The sequence below is a fragment of the Ochotona princeps genome, chromosome 12 (assembly GCF_030435755.1).
Source record: "Ochotona princeps isolate mOchPri1 chromosome 12, mOchPri1.hap1, whole genome shotgun sequence".
Taxonomy (NCBI): domain Eukaryota; kingdom Metazoa; phylum Chordata; class Mammalia; order Lagomorpha; family Ochotonidae; genus Ochotona; species Ochotona princeps.
Window position 1 is genome coordinate 27,449,224 of NC_080843.1, and position 16,820 is coordinate 27,466,043.

Here is a 16,820-nt window from a genome sequence, read left to right on the forward strand (position 1 = left end):
TTGGAACCAGTTGACTGAGATTGCTTGTAGCTCCTTGTTTCTAATCTGAGCTCTGAACTAGGATACAACATCCTTATAAAATAGGAAAAACTGAACAGTAAGACAAAATTTTAAATGTATTGCTGGCAATTTGGAAATGACATAGGAAAGAATGTGACAGTAATTTGTTTTCTTCCTATAAGTATCTAATAGTTAGGTGGTATGAGCTTTTAAGATGCATTGGAGTTAACTCTAGAATTAATTTGCTATTTCTTCTTGTTGCTTTTTTCAAAGCAAATATTTGTGCTGAGAGGCCCTAGAAATCCTGTCTCTTAAAGTATTTCTCAAAGAAGTCAAGAAATATATGAAACAATCAGAGCTTCACTATACTGCATTCTGTTGGTATTTTTGGTAATAAAAAAATATTATGAGTTCTTTAATTTGTAGGTAAAATGAAAGACCAAACCAAGCAAATGAAAGACCCAAACCTCAAAGCTTCAAAAATTATATTAACATTTGTTTCCGTACAGACAGAATGTCTATAAACTCATTTTTCCTTTATGCTGTCATGTGGTGTCATTCTGTAACTGAGCAAAACTTACCAATATAAATCGGCTGATTGCAGTTTCTTAGTTTAGTCAGTAACTGCAGTAACAGTAAGATTTTGCGCATGTTATGAAATATGGGCCAGCCATGGCTTTAAGCAGTCATTGAGACATGACATTCGGATTCCCCTCACAGGTTGCTTATAAGGAAATCGCCAAAGCAGTAGTGCAGAGTGATCAAAATTAATCCTGACCTAATATTTAAAAACTGTTGTTTGGAATTTTATTGAGCCACACGTGATGATTTTCCACTTGAACTATGCTAAGTTGAGGCAAACATCCAGTAGGACAGAGAACAGCTGATCTTTGGCCTAGCTCTAACTTCAGGTACATCTGTTCACATGAGGTTGACTTAGGTTGGCTGTGAATAGATGGCTGGAGGTGATTGATATGTAGGAATTTTTGTTTGATCATAATTTCCCTGATAGGAAAATTGAATGTGTCTAGATTTATATTATCTTCCCTAGACTTTAAGAGTATATAAATTATTTTATCTGATTTCTTTTATGAACATCTGTGCACAATGCAATGTCTTGAAGTAATGAAAAGATTAAGTTGCCTTTTATTTCCTTGCACTATTGTGGAAGTGTGATGGATTGTTTCAGCCCCATATAAATTAATGTAAGGTTTATTACAGCCTGACCTCCACCCTCGAGGTCAGAGAGTCAGACTGATTAATTTTACTTCCTGGTCATTATTTCAAATGAAAGTTCCGAGTGGCGGGTGCTGGGGGGAGGGGTTGATAATTGGTTACGCTGATCCTCTCACTTCATTATACTTCTTTGTTTAAAAAAATTAGGTTAGCAGCACTAAATGTACCACGGTGAAGAAGAGGATTGGACCAGCTGTCCTCTCCGGAATGCTTAATAGCCGAGTCTCTCTCTTTTTTATTCTCAGCATATCAACACCTTTGAGAACAGAATGTTAATGCTTGATGGGATGCCGGCAGTCAGAGTCAAAACAGAGCTTCTGGAATCTGAACAAGGGGTAAGCAGAGGTCTCCGGTGCCGCCCCATCTCCTTTTCTTGCCGCGGGTGCCATTTCCGAAGCACCCAGAGGTTTGCAGAACACTTCTCTCTCAGCCATTCACAGCTTCAAATGTTATTCCCTTAAAATGGATTTTATCATCCAAGTGGGAGGGCCGAATGAACTCGTAAGATCCATATGGCTACATTTGAATGAGTGAATGATTTGAAAAGCTAATAAAAATCTAAAGCAAAGAGGAAGTATTTAAAAAATAAAGTTGGAACATAACTTCAATGTCAAAATAGCTTGGTTCTTCCAAGTTAGGAAATGACAGAGTACAGGTTTTGGAATGTTACTGTTTGTTGCATGAATTTTTCTGTGATTTTGTACTGATTCCTCCGCCCAAGGTCCGAGTTGACAAAATAGAGGTCAATGAATTTGAAAAGTTTCTAAAATTCAATGAACGATTGTTTAGTGATACATAGCCAAATATATGGATCAATTTATGGATATTTAAATATAATTGCTAAGAGAACAGTTTCTTTTTCTTTCAGGACGTAGAAGATGTTATACTGGATAACATTTACTGTTTCAGGAGCTAAAAACACATGTATACTGTAATTGGTAATCGCAGCTAGCCATCACACACACACACACAGACACACACACACACACACACACAGAACAAAAGGGAAAGGAAGAGGACTGTCGTCTGCTCCTTCAATCCCTAAATGTCCACAACGGCTTGCTCCGACCCAGGAGCTGCCAGTTGAATCCACATCTCTCATTTGGTTGGCAGAAACCCAATTATTATTGTTCTTATTTATTTATTTTTATTTGAAAGTCGTATTTACAGAGGCAAGGAGAAATTGAGAACATCTTCTGATGTTAGCTTCCGAAACGGCCACAATGGTTAGAGTTAAGCTAATCTGAAGTCAGGAGCCTCTTCTGGGTCTTTGAGTCTCATGGATACAGGGTTCCGAAGACTTGGGCCCTCCTCATCTACTTTCCTAGGCCATCAGCAGACAGCTGGTTTGGGATTAGATCAGCCAATCCCCAGTATAACATCACGTTAACAATCATAACATGATATGACGTGATATGAGTGTAGCGTAGCACAGCATGACATCACATCCCCAACATAAACGGGTACCCATGGTGGCAGCACAGAGTAGAGGATTAGCCTATTGACCCATGGATCCAGCCCAGAAACCCAGTTATTTGAGCCATTTCTGTTCCTTCTCTCTGGAAGAGGGAGTCAGGAGCTGGAGCTGAGGATCATAGTCCGACTTCCTGATACGGTTGCAGCCATTTTAGCCACTGTGCCTAATACCTCCTTTACAGTTTATACATTTACTTAAGCATTTACTTATTTTTTTCTGAAAGGCAGAGTTAGAGAGAAGAAGAGACTGGTTTATTTCTCAAGTGACTACCGTATGTGTGACAGGGGCCCAACATGTTGTGCATTGTCTTCTACTGCTTTGTTACGTGTTTTTGCAGGAAGGTGAAACTCAAGCTGGCTCTCTGATATGGTATGGATGCCAGTGTTGCAAGTGGCAGCTTAGCCTGCTGTGTTCAAGTGCCAACCCAGTCACCTTTCTACTTTTAAAGGAGTAACCACTGCTCATTTGGGCAAGTGTACTGTGACTATCTCCATCCTTTTTTTTTTATTGTTGTTATTATTTTCTATGATACAATTTTATAAGTATAGGGATGGCTCCCTCTCCTTCCCCTTCCTCCTGCCCCATTTCCCCCCATACTATTGCAATAGTACAGTCCTTTAGCAGCAGTCACAAGTGCAACATTCTCCTGTTTAAATGTGTCATAGCATTGTAGAGATAGGCAGCCAAGCTACAGTTAACTGTTTCATAGGAACACCTCCTTTTATTTGCAAGTGGAGATGCATGCTGCAATGCTTTTTCACCTCCTATATGGTTGTCTCCATTAAACAGATTATATATATATATATGTACATACACACACACACACACATGCTTGTTTACCATGTCTCAGAGAATACATGATATTTGTTCTTTTTGGAATGGCTTGTTTCACTGAGCACAATGTCTACAGTTGGGTTTTGTTGCAAATGGTAGGATGTCTTTCTTTTAAATGGCTGAGTAGTATTCCATGGAATAGATGTACCACCATTTCTTTATCCATTTTTCTTTCCACCAGTATCTGAGTTTTTCCATGTCCTTGCTACTGTGGATTGTACTGCTGTAAACACAAGGTTTCATGTTATTTTCTCATAATCAGATTTCACTTCCTTTGGATATATTTCCAGGAATAGAGTAGCTGGGTCATCTGGTAGATCAGTACAGTTGTCTGAATGCTCTTTTTAATAAACTACCACCACTTACGCAGCAGATGACAAAATCTCATCAACTGAATACATGATTGTTACTTTGTGTATCTTTTTTATAACGAAAAATCATTCACATTAAAAGTCATTTTTTGTTTTTATAATTATTTATTTGAAAGTAGGAGTTATAGCAATGAAGGGAGAGACAGAGAGAGACCTTGCATTGATAGGTTCACTCTCCAGATAGCTGCAGGACTACGGTTGGACCAGGCCGGACACAGGAGGACTCCCACATGAGTACAGGTGCTCAAACGCGTGGGCCATCTTCTGCTGCTTTCCCAGGACCATTAGCAGGGAGCTGGACTGGAAATGGTGCAGGGAGGCCTAAAACCCTCAGGGATGCCAGCATTACAGGCAGCGACTTAAGCCACTGTGCTACAGTGCCAGCAGCAAAATTCATGCTGTTTACTTGATTAAACATTCAAAGGCACTATTAAATGTGAACAGAATTTCATGGTTATGGTCTAAGAATTCATATATATGAGTTCATGTCAGATCTCATTCAAGCGTGCTGAAGGAATTTATGTTGATGAGGTTTTAGGGGATGAGTCTTTTCAGTGACTTCTAAATTTCTGAGGCTTAAACTGGGATGTGTAGCATCTCAGTAGAAAATTTTCTGGCCAGTGTCAGGTTGTATTTATGTTATGTCACCTTGTGGGCACCACTGATTTCTTAGCTCCAAGGTAACTTGGTGGAGCCTGTGAAGGTAACACAGCTGAACAGCTGACGACACGATCCAACGGCCCAGCACTGAGGCACTGGAGCCTCCTGAAGAGTGGGACCAAGTGGCGGCTGCCAGGATTATTTACAGACGACCCTTCAGTGAAAAGTATGAGTTCACCTGGATTTTCTAGCTGGACTCCTCAAGTTAAAATCTTTGCTGTGAATGATCTCCAGATCGCCCAGGGTTTTTACCTTTATTGATTAACCTGGTCACGGGTGGGATTTTGTTACTGCTGCTTCTGCCTCAGAGAGAGTATTTTTTTTAATTTATTTGATAATCTAGATGCATTATCACCAGTTTAATTAAGTCAGTTTCTAAGCAATCTATACAGATCGTAATAACTCATTCAGGGAGAATTGCCTTTTTCCATTGCTGATGGGGACAAAACAGTGAAAAAAAAAAGCAATCTATATTTCACAGTATTGGTTTTTATATCCCAGTAAGGTTCCTTAGCTACTCACCAGTAAACTTATTGAAGCAATGTGTTGCATGGTTAAAAGGGGGGATGCCTACCAAAAGAGCTTTGGGGTCTTTAAGATTGTCCAGAGAGCTCTTTCCTCTGCACTCCCACTTTTTAGCTTCAAGGGAAGATTGCCTTTAACATTGAGGTGTACAAAAACTAACAGCCAATATTGCAAGAGGTTTCATAAATATGAATAACAATCCCATATCACATTATTTGCAGAAAGTATTATTCTTTCCTTTAATAGGGACAGAACAAAAATGGAGCTTCAAAGGTACTTCTTGCCTATTCATTAAAATCAATTTCTAACTTGTGGATGGAGCTGATATTAGTATTTTTTCCTAATCTAGATTACCATGTTGGAGAAATTTAGTTTTCCCCATTAGTTTTGTACTTCTTAAATATTGACCGGTGTAATTCATTTTCTTTTATGATAAAGCTTTGAGAGAAGCATGATGCAGTTTTCAATGGGTGCACATGCATTAGCTCTGCGGACAGTAATACTTTTAGTACCATACTGTTTAAAATAGAAATAAAAGTTAGCATCTCAGTGGTTTTTATTTTTACCACATTACTGGAGTTTTCATTGGAGGGGATAGGGAGTGGAAGGCTGTGCTATGCAATTTCAGAATTTTATATACTGTTGTTAGATATGGAATTCTGAAATTTTGAAGATTACATGACTTCCCATGGAAGACATAGAATTTTTGAGACCTGTAATGAAACCTACCCATGTCATAACCATGAATTAAAAAAGCCAGACCTTGATACATTGCTTAGAGTTTGTCATCACTCCAAAACTCATAAGAATGCATTTTTAGCACATGGAAGTTAATCTCAAGTCTTTTGGGGAAAGAAAAATTGTTGTTTCTCTCAGGACCTAGCAGGCACATTTCACACCTTAAAGAAAGATATAGGGCCCAGCACAGTGGCCTAGTGGCTTAAGTCATTGCCTCACATGCTCCAGGATGCCATGTGGAGATCAGTTGGTATCCCAGCTGCTCCACTTCCCTTCCAGCTCCCTGCTTATGGTCTGGGAAAGAAGCTGAAAATGGTCTAAAGCGTTGGGACCCACCAGCTGCATGGGAGACCCAGAGGAAATCCCTGGCTTCATATCGTCTCAGCTCCGATTGTCACAGCCCCTTGGGGAGTGAACCAGTGACGGAAGATATTTCTCCTTCTTTCTGTAAATCTGCCTTAAAAGAAAAATAGTGGGACAGGCTGTTGGCATGAAAAGTTCTGGCTGCCTTTCACCTGCTCTGGAAGAGTTTGATGATTGTGTATTTGGTCCTATCTCTCCATTCAGATTGCCAGCTCTTAAAGACCGTGGCCATTGTTTCTTCTTTGCATTACTTGTAACTTCTGACAATTTGCTAAGTGTTCAGTTTAACATGATTCATTCAACTTGTTTCCCAGGTTAGTTAGAATGGTGAAAAATATACAACTAGTCAATAGCTTGTTGTAAATCTGCTGTTTGTCCCATAGCAAACAGCATTGTTGGGGAAAGAGAAACAAAAAATATAAAAATCAGAAGAAGCCCTTCTCTGTTGGTGGCTGAGGACTTCATCTTGGAGCCACATGACCCAGCTACAGCAGCAATTGGGCATTCGTTCTGTTGAGTTCTGCGACTCTTGCATTCTGGGTTATGTGATTTCTGAGTAGATTGTTGCTGTAGTCTCCTGTTCTTGGAATTCAGTTTCCTGTAGGATTGTTGGTAACACAGCGCATGCTGCTAAGCAGGCTGTAGGAAGGACATGTGATCTCGTGATACGCTGCAGGGGCACAGCGAGGAGTGTTTCAGTGACTTTGTGACCTTTGGTGCTTGTGCCGGCTGTGCCAAGCACTTCCTGAGTGCAGTCTGCCTTTGGATGTTCTAACTTTATGAAGCAAAGAACTGAAGCAGGAAGAACATTGGAACTGTTACTCCGAAGATGAGGTGCAGCTTGAAGGTGAGGTGAAGCTTGGGGTATTGCCTCAAAGACATAAAAAGTGACTTTGTTCCTGGCCCTGTTGTTTCCCAGTTTGAAAGGCACTGGACAGTGGCTCTGAATTGCCAGGCCTCTCTGTCCCCATCTGTACAGTGGGGTTGTTGGAGAGAAGGTTAGTCTGACATCTGTGAACCAGGGAAAGGACAGGGAGCAGTTTCTGATTATGAAGACTACAAGGAAGTTTCCATGCAGAGAAGTAAAAATATGAGGACGTTCCTGTAAGACAGACTTGGGTCAATATGTGCTTAGCTGGGTCCTCCTGGGAGAATCATGCCTGGTCTTCATCATTGCAGTTCTCCTCCACGAGGAAGTGGAGCTAACCACCAGCCCCCTAAGACACCTGCACCTGTGTGGTGGGCACTGAAGAAATGTTCTTCTTTGGAAGAAAAACACCAGACAAAAGCACCATGGCTGCCATCTCATTTTTTTAATGCATTTCTATTTCATTTAATTGGAGAGAGATCAAGAGAGCTTCCATCTGATGGTTTACTTTGAAAATACTCACAGGGCTGAGGATGGGCAAGACAGGAGCCAGGAGCCTGGAACTCTACCCTGGGCTCCCATATGGAGGACAGGGACAGGAACCCAAGCACTTGGGACATCATCTGCTGCTTCCCAGGATGCACACGCACAGAAAGTTGGAGCTGAAGTAAAGTAGTCAGGTCTCCAAAACGGAATGTGTGTGTCCTGAGCATCTTCTGAACAGTCATGCAAAATGCCTACCCTGCTGCCAGTGCTGTTACTAGTAGGCATTTCAGTATCTGAATTAATTGGTAATTCTACATGTTGATTTAAGGCAAGATGCAAACTGGACATCTCTGTTCTTATTCACATTTTTAATCAGGTATGTCTGCTGAAATGAGTAAAATTATGATATTTTATTTGATGTGGAAAAATATAATAGTAGTGACTCCAGAAAAAAAGGTACTGTGCTAACACAAAAATGATACAGAAAAATGATCAAATGATGGTATTTGATCACATTTTTAAAAGGGTACTCAAAGGTCGTGTTTCCAGATAAAATGATACAAAGTGTGGGAGTTTTAAAAAATATATAAAAATTTATTTATGAGAAAGAAAGAGTTACAGGATATAGGAGGGATGCTATTTAATCTACTGGTTCAGCTCCCTAAATGGATTAAGTGCACATTCTGCAGAGGGAAGCAGGAAGGAACCCTTTCCCTACTCCATTACCTCTGGATGCTTGTCTCTCAGGGTGTAGAGAATCTGCCAGGGAAGGGTGCCCAGGCCCTCAGCTTAGAGGTCTCCTCCCCTGCCGAGCTGGAGCCACTTTGGCATGCTCTCCTGCAGGACCCTGGCTGCTGGGCAGAGCCTGAGGATGCTGCTGCAGCACAGGGCACCTGCAGGCACCCGGAAGCCAGCTCTGGTGGAACTCACTTTGGAGCAGAGCTTGTGTTTTCTGTTTCTCAGTATTCCTCTTCTTTTCAGCCCAGAAGCGTACGAAAAGGCAGGGCCCCTAAATACAGCTTCATTAAGATACTGTTTATTGTAGGGACCTGATTGTCATGCTATAGAACTAAAGGAATTTGGGGACTGGAGCTGTTTTGAAAAACCCCAATATTCAGTTTAATAAAGAGATTGGCACAGGCACAGGTATTGTAGCTGAGTCCAAAACTGTTCTATGTTATCCTCACCCAGGACAGGCAGTTACATCCCAATTCAGTTGCATAAAGTGTGAGGAACCGGTAAGATGCCTTACTTAAACGTTTATGTCCAATTTTATATTGAAGACTTAGAATGCCTCTGTGTGTAAAGACTTAGCAAGACAGTTCTGCCTTAATGGCTTTATCAGAAGTGAAGAAAAGGCATTATTAAAAATGCCACTTGCAGTACCCTTTAACAGGGACTCATTATCTCCCCTCCTACTGTGGAACAGCGGCCAGCGGCGCTAGTAAATTGGTAGAATTATCTTGGAAATATGAATTTGCTTATCATTTAATATTCTCTGATGTGCCATTACTTGAGATCTTTTGATCTGTGCTGAAGTTTTGCGTGTCACTACCTGGCTTCACAGAAGAGCATACGCAGAAGCTGCGTTATTGGTAATGTAAGAAGACTGTGGTTTTTTGATGTTTTTTTTTAAGCAGAGAAAGAAGTGCACTTGTAAAGCTCCTATTTAAGAGAAGAGATACATTCCAGTAAAGATGCAGAGTTGAACTGATTTTTAATAATGTCAGAATGGCCAATAAATGTATTAATAGAAAGAATTAAAAATCAATGAGCTGTGGTGATAATTACAGATGGTACCCCAGGGAAAAATAACAGGAGACAAATCCTTTTCCTCAGGGCCTGCCCTAGGCAGAGCTCTGAAGGTGGCAATTCTGCCTTTCTTCCTTTGGAATTATCTTTTCTCCTTCATGGTCCTTTCCCTGTTGCTCACAGTCCAGATATCCTGACTCCCGGATTGTGGGGTGATGGTCAGGTTGTCGACAGAAGACCAGTTCTAGCTTTAGTCTCATTAATTGAGGAGAAGAGAAAGTACTATCATTTCCATGAGTGATTTCCATTCTTGTAGAGTCAGTACATTATAAAAAGGAATCTTTCTTAAAGAAATTTCATGCTGTGGGTCATTTACGAATTGTGTTGGGAGCATCTTTAGCCTTTCCAGGATATCCCAACTATGCAAGATGGTGGTCTGCTTTGTCTGCTGTCTTTGTGGTGACATATGCATAATCTGGCTCTTGTACATAGATGGACCCTCATACCATCTTTACTGCAAGGCTCCAGGGTTTGTTCTGTGTCTCATAAAACTATCCTGTTTAATTCTGGATGACTTTTGCTTCTGACCACAAGATTTACTGCCATCAGATGATTCTTTTGTCGTAAACAGCACAACAGTATGCAGGATCCATGGGAGATTAGCACAATAGGAGATGAACTGTGATTCTTGGCTGAAAATCAGGTGAGAAGAAGCCAGGCCAGACCTAGCAGCTTCACTCAGTTGAGCAGAAAAGGCTGGGGGTTTGGAGTCAGGACAAGCAGTATCCAGGAGAGAGGAACTGTATGAAGGGAGACACTTCTAAAGATCTATGAGATTGGCTGCCGACTTGACATGCTCATGTGTGTATGGAGGAAGGTAATGAAAAGGTAACTGGCTGGTAATACTGGTTGAACTATTGTTGAAGTAGACAGGCCATGTCACCTGTCTGAATGGAGAGACTTCTTCGTGAATGGGAGGAGAGGGGGACGTAGAAGGTCACTGCTTAGTAGTAGGGTCAGCGTCAGTTCTCTAGGTAGTCTTTGCTAGCTCTGCCATGACAAATCTTGGAAGCAAACACTGGAAGGATGAAATGGATCTGTAGTTTACTCACCTTTGTGCCACAATAAACATCTCTTCCAAATGAATACAACAAAGTTTAGCACCAAATAATTAAAAATTACACTAACGTAATGAAAGTTACCAGTGTTAGATAAACAAAATGTGTTTATACATATACAGTGGAATATTATTCAAAGATAAAACAGAATCAGCTCTAAATAGTTATAACTGGAGATTATCATAGTAGCTAAAATAAACCTAACATAGACAAATATCTTGTATGTTCTCTCATATGTGTAAGTTAAAATAAGAAAGGAATACTTGCTGCAGTTTTGCTGAAAGTGTAGTATTTTCTTTGATTTTGTTTTAAATCTTTTAAAAATGAATTGATGTGAATTATGTGCTACTGGTAATTCTTATTTTGTAATTGATTTTAAAAGTTAGAGTGAATTTGATTATCTTCATTTGATTATTCTTTATACCACTTGCCTCTTTTCCTGCTAAGCTATTCTCTTTTTTCCTTAAATTCTTCATTTAGTAAGACCTTTAAGCAGTTTACTATAATATAATATTAAAAATGATTTCAAAAACTAAAATGTTAAGAATCCAAAATTAACACATGTGTACAGGAGCAAAATATCGTTTATAACCAAATCAATGGAAACACACCACAATGATGTGGACAGTTCACAAGCCGGGGTCATAAAACAGAATTGCTTTAGGATGTGAAGGAAGCCGGGGATGTTATGAGAGGTGAACCAAAAGGTAGAAAAAAAGTAAAAAAATAATGTTAGGAATGAAACATCAGAGATCATCAAAATGAATGCCATACCCTAAGGAAAAGCGTCGAATAAATATATAACAATAGAAACTGTGCAAAATAAAGCCCACTGAGAAATAAAGACTGAAAATAAAATGCACCCCCTATTGAGCCGTGAATGAGTGATTAGCTGAACATTGTGCAGGTGTGATACAAACAGCAAAGCTCAAGTGGTTTGAAATTCATTGAACTGCTGGCAGAAAAATAATAGTAAAACATAGATTGTAGGAAGCAAGTAATGAAAGGAAATAACTTTGACGTATCCAGCATACCGAATGAAAAGGAATATACCAGTAACCTAGACAGGAGGGGGGACTAAAAGAAGTACATTGTTGTAAAGCTCTTCTATATGTTAAGTGATATGACATTATTTGGAAATAGACCATGGTGTGTTACATAGAGCAGCTATCTACAAGCTAAATAAATGCAGAAACAGGTTTAAAAATGGTGAACATGAACTGGAGAAAGAAGAAAAAGAAATAAACCCATGAGAAATAGAAAAGAAATAGCAAGCTGGTAGTTTTAAGCCCAGCATTTTGATCATTAAACATAGTCAGTTCGGCACCTCTACTTGGAGAGCTGTCATGGTGGGCGGTTGGTACAGTGGGTTGGGCCACTGCTTACAACATCCACACTGTGCACTGGAGAGCCTGGTTTGAATCTTACTTTCTCAGCTTCCAGTCCAGCTTCCTGCAGCAGGTGATGGCTGCTTGGATCCCTGCAAGCACATTTGAGAGCAGCACATGGATTTCTTAGCTCCATGCCTTTGGCCTGGCCCATCCCTAGCTGCTGGAGAAATTTAGAGAGATAACCAGTAGTTTGAAGATCTGTCTCTCTGCCTTACAAATGACATGAAAATAAAAAAATATTTAAGTTAAAAACGAATTACTAAGAGGGGCTTTCATTCTGTGTTCTTGGACTTTGATTTATGGCAGAATGGATGTGGCTCTTTTTCTGTTAGATACTTTTTAAAAATTACTTGGATCAGTGCTGTGGCATAGCACGTTAAGCCTCTAAGATGTTGGTATACTATCTCATAGTGAAATTTCTAGTGTTGGCTACTCTTCTTGAAGGAGGTTCCTGCTAATGGGCTTGGGAAAGCAACAGAAGATGACCCAGGTGCTTGGACCCCTGACCATGTGGGAGTCCCAGATGAAGTTCCTGACTCCAAGCTTCAGCCTGACCCAGCCGAGCCATGACCGTAGTGACCATCTGGGGAGTTACACAGCAATGGACAGTGTCTATCTCCTTGTTGCTCTGCCTTTTGAATAAAAAACCAAAAATCCACCCCCCCAAATACTATAAACCGTTGTTACTGTAGAAACATTTGGAATGTTATTTAAAAACATTTGGCCATGATAGTTAAATAGTGGTTTAAAATAACTTTTCGTTTCCCAAATTAAAAAGAAAATGAAGTGATTAATGTTACAAGTTTCCATTTTTAATTAACAAAGAACATGTTAATTACTAGCATTCATAATCCCTGCTTCCTTGGAAAATGATCCTTACAGGAGTATAAGAGAAAAAGCTTATTGGACCTGGTGGCTAAATCCTCACCTTCCATCTGCTAGGATCCCTTACAGGAGACAGTTGATTTCCTGGCTGCTCCACTTCCTATCCAGCTCCCTGCTTGTAGCCTGGGAAAGCAGCAGAAGATTGCTCAGATCCTTGGAACCCTGTACTCAACTGCAAGACCTGGAAGAAGCTTCTGGTTTCTGGCTTCAGATCATCTCAGCTCTGGCCAGAAGATCTTTTCTCTCTATCTCCTTCTCTTTGTATATCTGCCTTTCCAATAATAATAATAATTATTATTATATTATATTATATTATATTATATTATATTATATTATATTATAAGCTATTTGCAAACCTCGGTGTTGTGGTACAGAAGGTTAAGTTACCTGCAGAGTCCCAGTGCCTCTGCTTTGTATCTGGCTTCTTGCTACTAGAGGCAGCAGAATGATGCTCCACGTACCTTTGTGAGCACCAGCTGTCCATGTGGGAAACCCAGATGAAGTCTGTGGCTTCTGACTTGACCTTGCTGCCCACCGTGGTCGTCTGGGAAGTGAACCAGCAGATGGAATGTTCTGTTTGCTTCTCTCGCATCCTGTGTGTGTCTGTCTCACTAACTTGCTAACTCTGGATCTCAAATAAATAGATTCTTAAAAACAAACAAACAAACAAAAAAAAAAACCACTTGCTATTATGAAAAACCTCTATATGGCCTTTATGAGAAGGAGTAAATTGTTTCCAAATGTAGCAAAATATTGCCTACGTGATCTAACCCTCATCGTTTTCTAAAATGTCTCAGCTTTCATGTTTTCAGAGTATGCAGCTTATCTTGGTGACTGCCTATTGCTAGCTCCCCATATCCTGATTCCAGGCCTCTCTGGATGCAGTGGCTTTCCTAGATTGACCTTTCTTAGCCTCTCTGGCTGCTAAGCTCTAAGTACGTTGTCCACCACGGTATTCTTCCTGAGAGAGAGGCAAAGGAGAGCAGTGTGGGGCTGCCTGCACAGGGACAGAGAGCGCTTTGGCCAGGTTCGATGACGGGGTTTACGACCACTCAGAGGGTGCCCTGATAGCTTTCCTGACATGTTTGGAGGTGGCAGCAGTGTGATTTTCAGTGGGGGAGCCCCAGCATGCTTGGCTATTTTCTGCCTATATGGTACCCAGCTATACAGTATTCAAACTTGGTTCTTAAATTTCCTAACTGATGATATTGAGCGAAGATATTTAGAAGTTTATCTCTGCTCATGTAAATTTTTCATGGTGCATTCTGTAGCTTGTAACTCAAGATAGTGAGGTATTGTCATTTTTTCTGGATAAGTATATCAGCGACTCTGTGGCTTAAGTGTGCGGTTTCTGGAGCCAAAATGCATGTGTTAATGCCCATGCTACAATCCTTTTTCTGTGATCTGCCTATTGTCTAGTTTCTCTGTCCCATTTCCTTCATTAGTTTAGTGGTAATTATAATACCAATACCAAGGAAATAGTGGGAAGATAAACAAGTAAATATATGTAATATTTTCAGCCACTAGTCATTTCTTCAGTGTCAGAAATCTTGTTCCATGACATTACTTTAGTCGTAGTTATCCTACAGGTCAGCACCACGTCCCTCCACAGGCTGTTGCTCTCTCTGGTCTCTGTGTTTTTTTGGGTCTATTTATAGTTGCTCCCCACTTCATTTAGTACTTAATGGAGTTCAGATTGTATCATATATACTCTAACTCACTTCTCAGCTTGTTTTCTAGTCTGTTCATTTGTTAATTCATTCTCAGTAATGGCCCGGGCTTGGTAGATTCCTGCCTGTCTTCATCCCTGACTTGCAGAACTCCTGCCATTTATTTTGAGGTTATTAGTCAGCTTTTCTTTAATTTAAAGAAATGCATGAGGCAGGCTACTTAAAAATAAAAAGGGGGTTATTTAGCTCACAATCTTGATGGTTTAAAAGAATTGTGCTTGACCTCATGGCTGTATCACATCATGGTACCAATGAGAAATTAACCGCAAAAGGGTCCCCAGAGAAACTGCCTTCATCTCTCTGCTGCTTTAAATACCAAACTCTCAACTTAGGCACACTTGAGGGACAAACCCACATCTAAATCTTAGCAAGGGACTTGAATATTAAATTTTCCAATCAGAATATTGGGAAATGAATGGGGTGTGTTACTTACAGATACTTCTGTGCGCCTGGCCATTGCAGTAGCTGACATACCCAGTGCTCTTGCAGTCCTCACTGGCTCTTGGCTGAGACACAGCAGTAACTGACAGCTTGAGTGATTAAAGGTTAGACAGTTTCTCCATGTCAGAATCAGCTCTGTTGGACTTGAAGAAAAAGTTCTTTTTGGTGATAGGAAGCCAACATGTAGCAGATACTAATAACTTTCTGGGTAAGACTCATTGAAAATCTTTGATTAGCCCAGATGTAGGTAACTGCCTAGATGCACACAAGAATCAATTTTGAGGTTACTGCAGGCAATATTCCGTAGGCTACTCCCCAGCTAGACTGCTGAACTCAGATCCTGGCCATAGGGAAAAATCATAGAATGTGTGGTCCAACCTTGTAGTGCATATACTGGGACTGGACCTGTGCAGTTGAGAGCATGCCCAGATGCACATGGGGGATATGACGGCCAGCTCATCTAGAAGTTAGCAGGGGACATCAAATGCTTTGTCAAAGGATGAAAAGCTGAACAGGTTGGACCACTCTCCTGGCCAAACCAGCAGAATGTTCTTTTGTGCATATACTAAGGTGGGTTCAGTCAACCATTAAACCTTGGAAAGAGTTTATCAACCCTAGAAATGAAACCAACAGCTTCTCGGAACTATCAAAATCATTCAAGTAGCACCCTTAGAACACTTTTCCTCACATTGGGATCTCTAAGGCATCATCAAAGAACCGTCCCCTACCTCACAAGCTGATGTAGTTTGACAGCAAGGAATGGCCTTCCCCCCTTCTCCCCTGTGGACACAGGAGAAAAAAAATAAGCAAGCATAAACAAGTGTCCCACCCACCTTGGTACCTGAACCCCTCTTCACCTTAGAGGTCCACATGGGCATGTTGATTTTTACATATTGAAGTTACTCATTATATTGCTGTGTTTCATAACATGGAATAAATAGTCTAAAATTTTAAAAAACATGAAATTGATGTCTATTCATTGATTGACTGATATTGACTTGGTATTGGAAAGTTACTTTCTCTGACTCATTCCTGGTTTGTAGTCAGAAGAAAAACAAAGGTGCCAAAGACTGCTTTATGTTCATATGTGGCCCCTGTACAATCCAAAGCAGTTTGTTATGTTATTTGGTGTTTGCCTCAAATCAGTGGGAAACTAGAAGAGCATATCCTGATCACCAGTATTGTAACCTAGCAATGAAGTCATTTACTGTTGCCCAGAGGTAATCAGTAATGGTTGTGAGATTATTGCCCAAGACATCAGCCACTTAGCCTGTAGCTGGACAGTTTAACTACCTGCATATTTCAAGTGTCAAAATGTGAATGATTTAGAGTATACATATTGGTAAGGCACAATGATAAAGAGTAAGGACCACAGACAGACAAGATCCCTGGGAATCATTGTGCCCTGGAATGGTGTCGCTTGGTATTGCCATCATTAGTGCTGGCCTGATGGTATAGGTGGAAACGGAGTCTTGAAAGTATGGAAGAGGAATCTGGGCAAGGGGAAAGAATGTTCTTCAAAGGATGCAGCTGGTGCAGAAAATCCTGTGTGGGAATCGGGCTTCTCCGCATGCAGGCTACTATTTGACAGCAGGTCTGTCTGAGTAAAACCAGGACTGCTTATCCTTTGTCTGGATGGCAGCGCCCTGCTACTTGGGACATGATGGAGGAAGGGCCTCAGGTTGGCTTTGGCTTAAAAGCTGGGGGAAGGGTTATCTTCCATCTCTGGGAGCCTCACTCAGCTCTAGCTACATCCTGGTCTCCTTGCTTCCCTTTCCCACTTCTGAATTTTCAAGTCCATTCAACTGTTCAGCTGTCCCAGAATTCATTGAACTGAAATTGAGATTATTGGCCTTTATTCACATAAAAGCTATGTTGTAGCTCAGTGGTGGGACATTTGAGTTTTATGCTTCACACTGTTTTAAATTCTTTATGCCATTTCATT

General features: G+C 40.6%; 1 protein-coding gene across 7 annotated transcripts in view; it reads left to right on the forward strand.

Moving 5' to 3' along the window:
* Window positions 1–16,820, forward strand: part of KLF12 (KLF transcription factor 12) — a 427,134-nt gene that overhangs the window by 206,749 nt on the left and 203,565 nt on the right. For 5 of the 7 annotated variants that reach the window (XM_058670654.1, XM_058670652.1, XM_058670656.1 and 2 more), the window contains one exon: window positions 1,482–1,571. The exons of the other annotated variants lie outside the window; for them this stretch is intronic. In XM_058670654.1, the coding sequence (XP_058526637.1) occupies window positions 1,506–1,571 (66 nt within the window). In that variant the 5' untranslated portion in view covers window positions 1,482–1,505. The remainder of the gene's footprint in view (window positions 1–1,481; window positions 1,572–16,820) is intronic. 7 annotated transcript variants of the gene reach the window in all.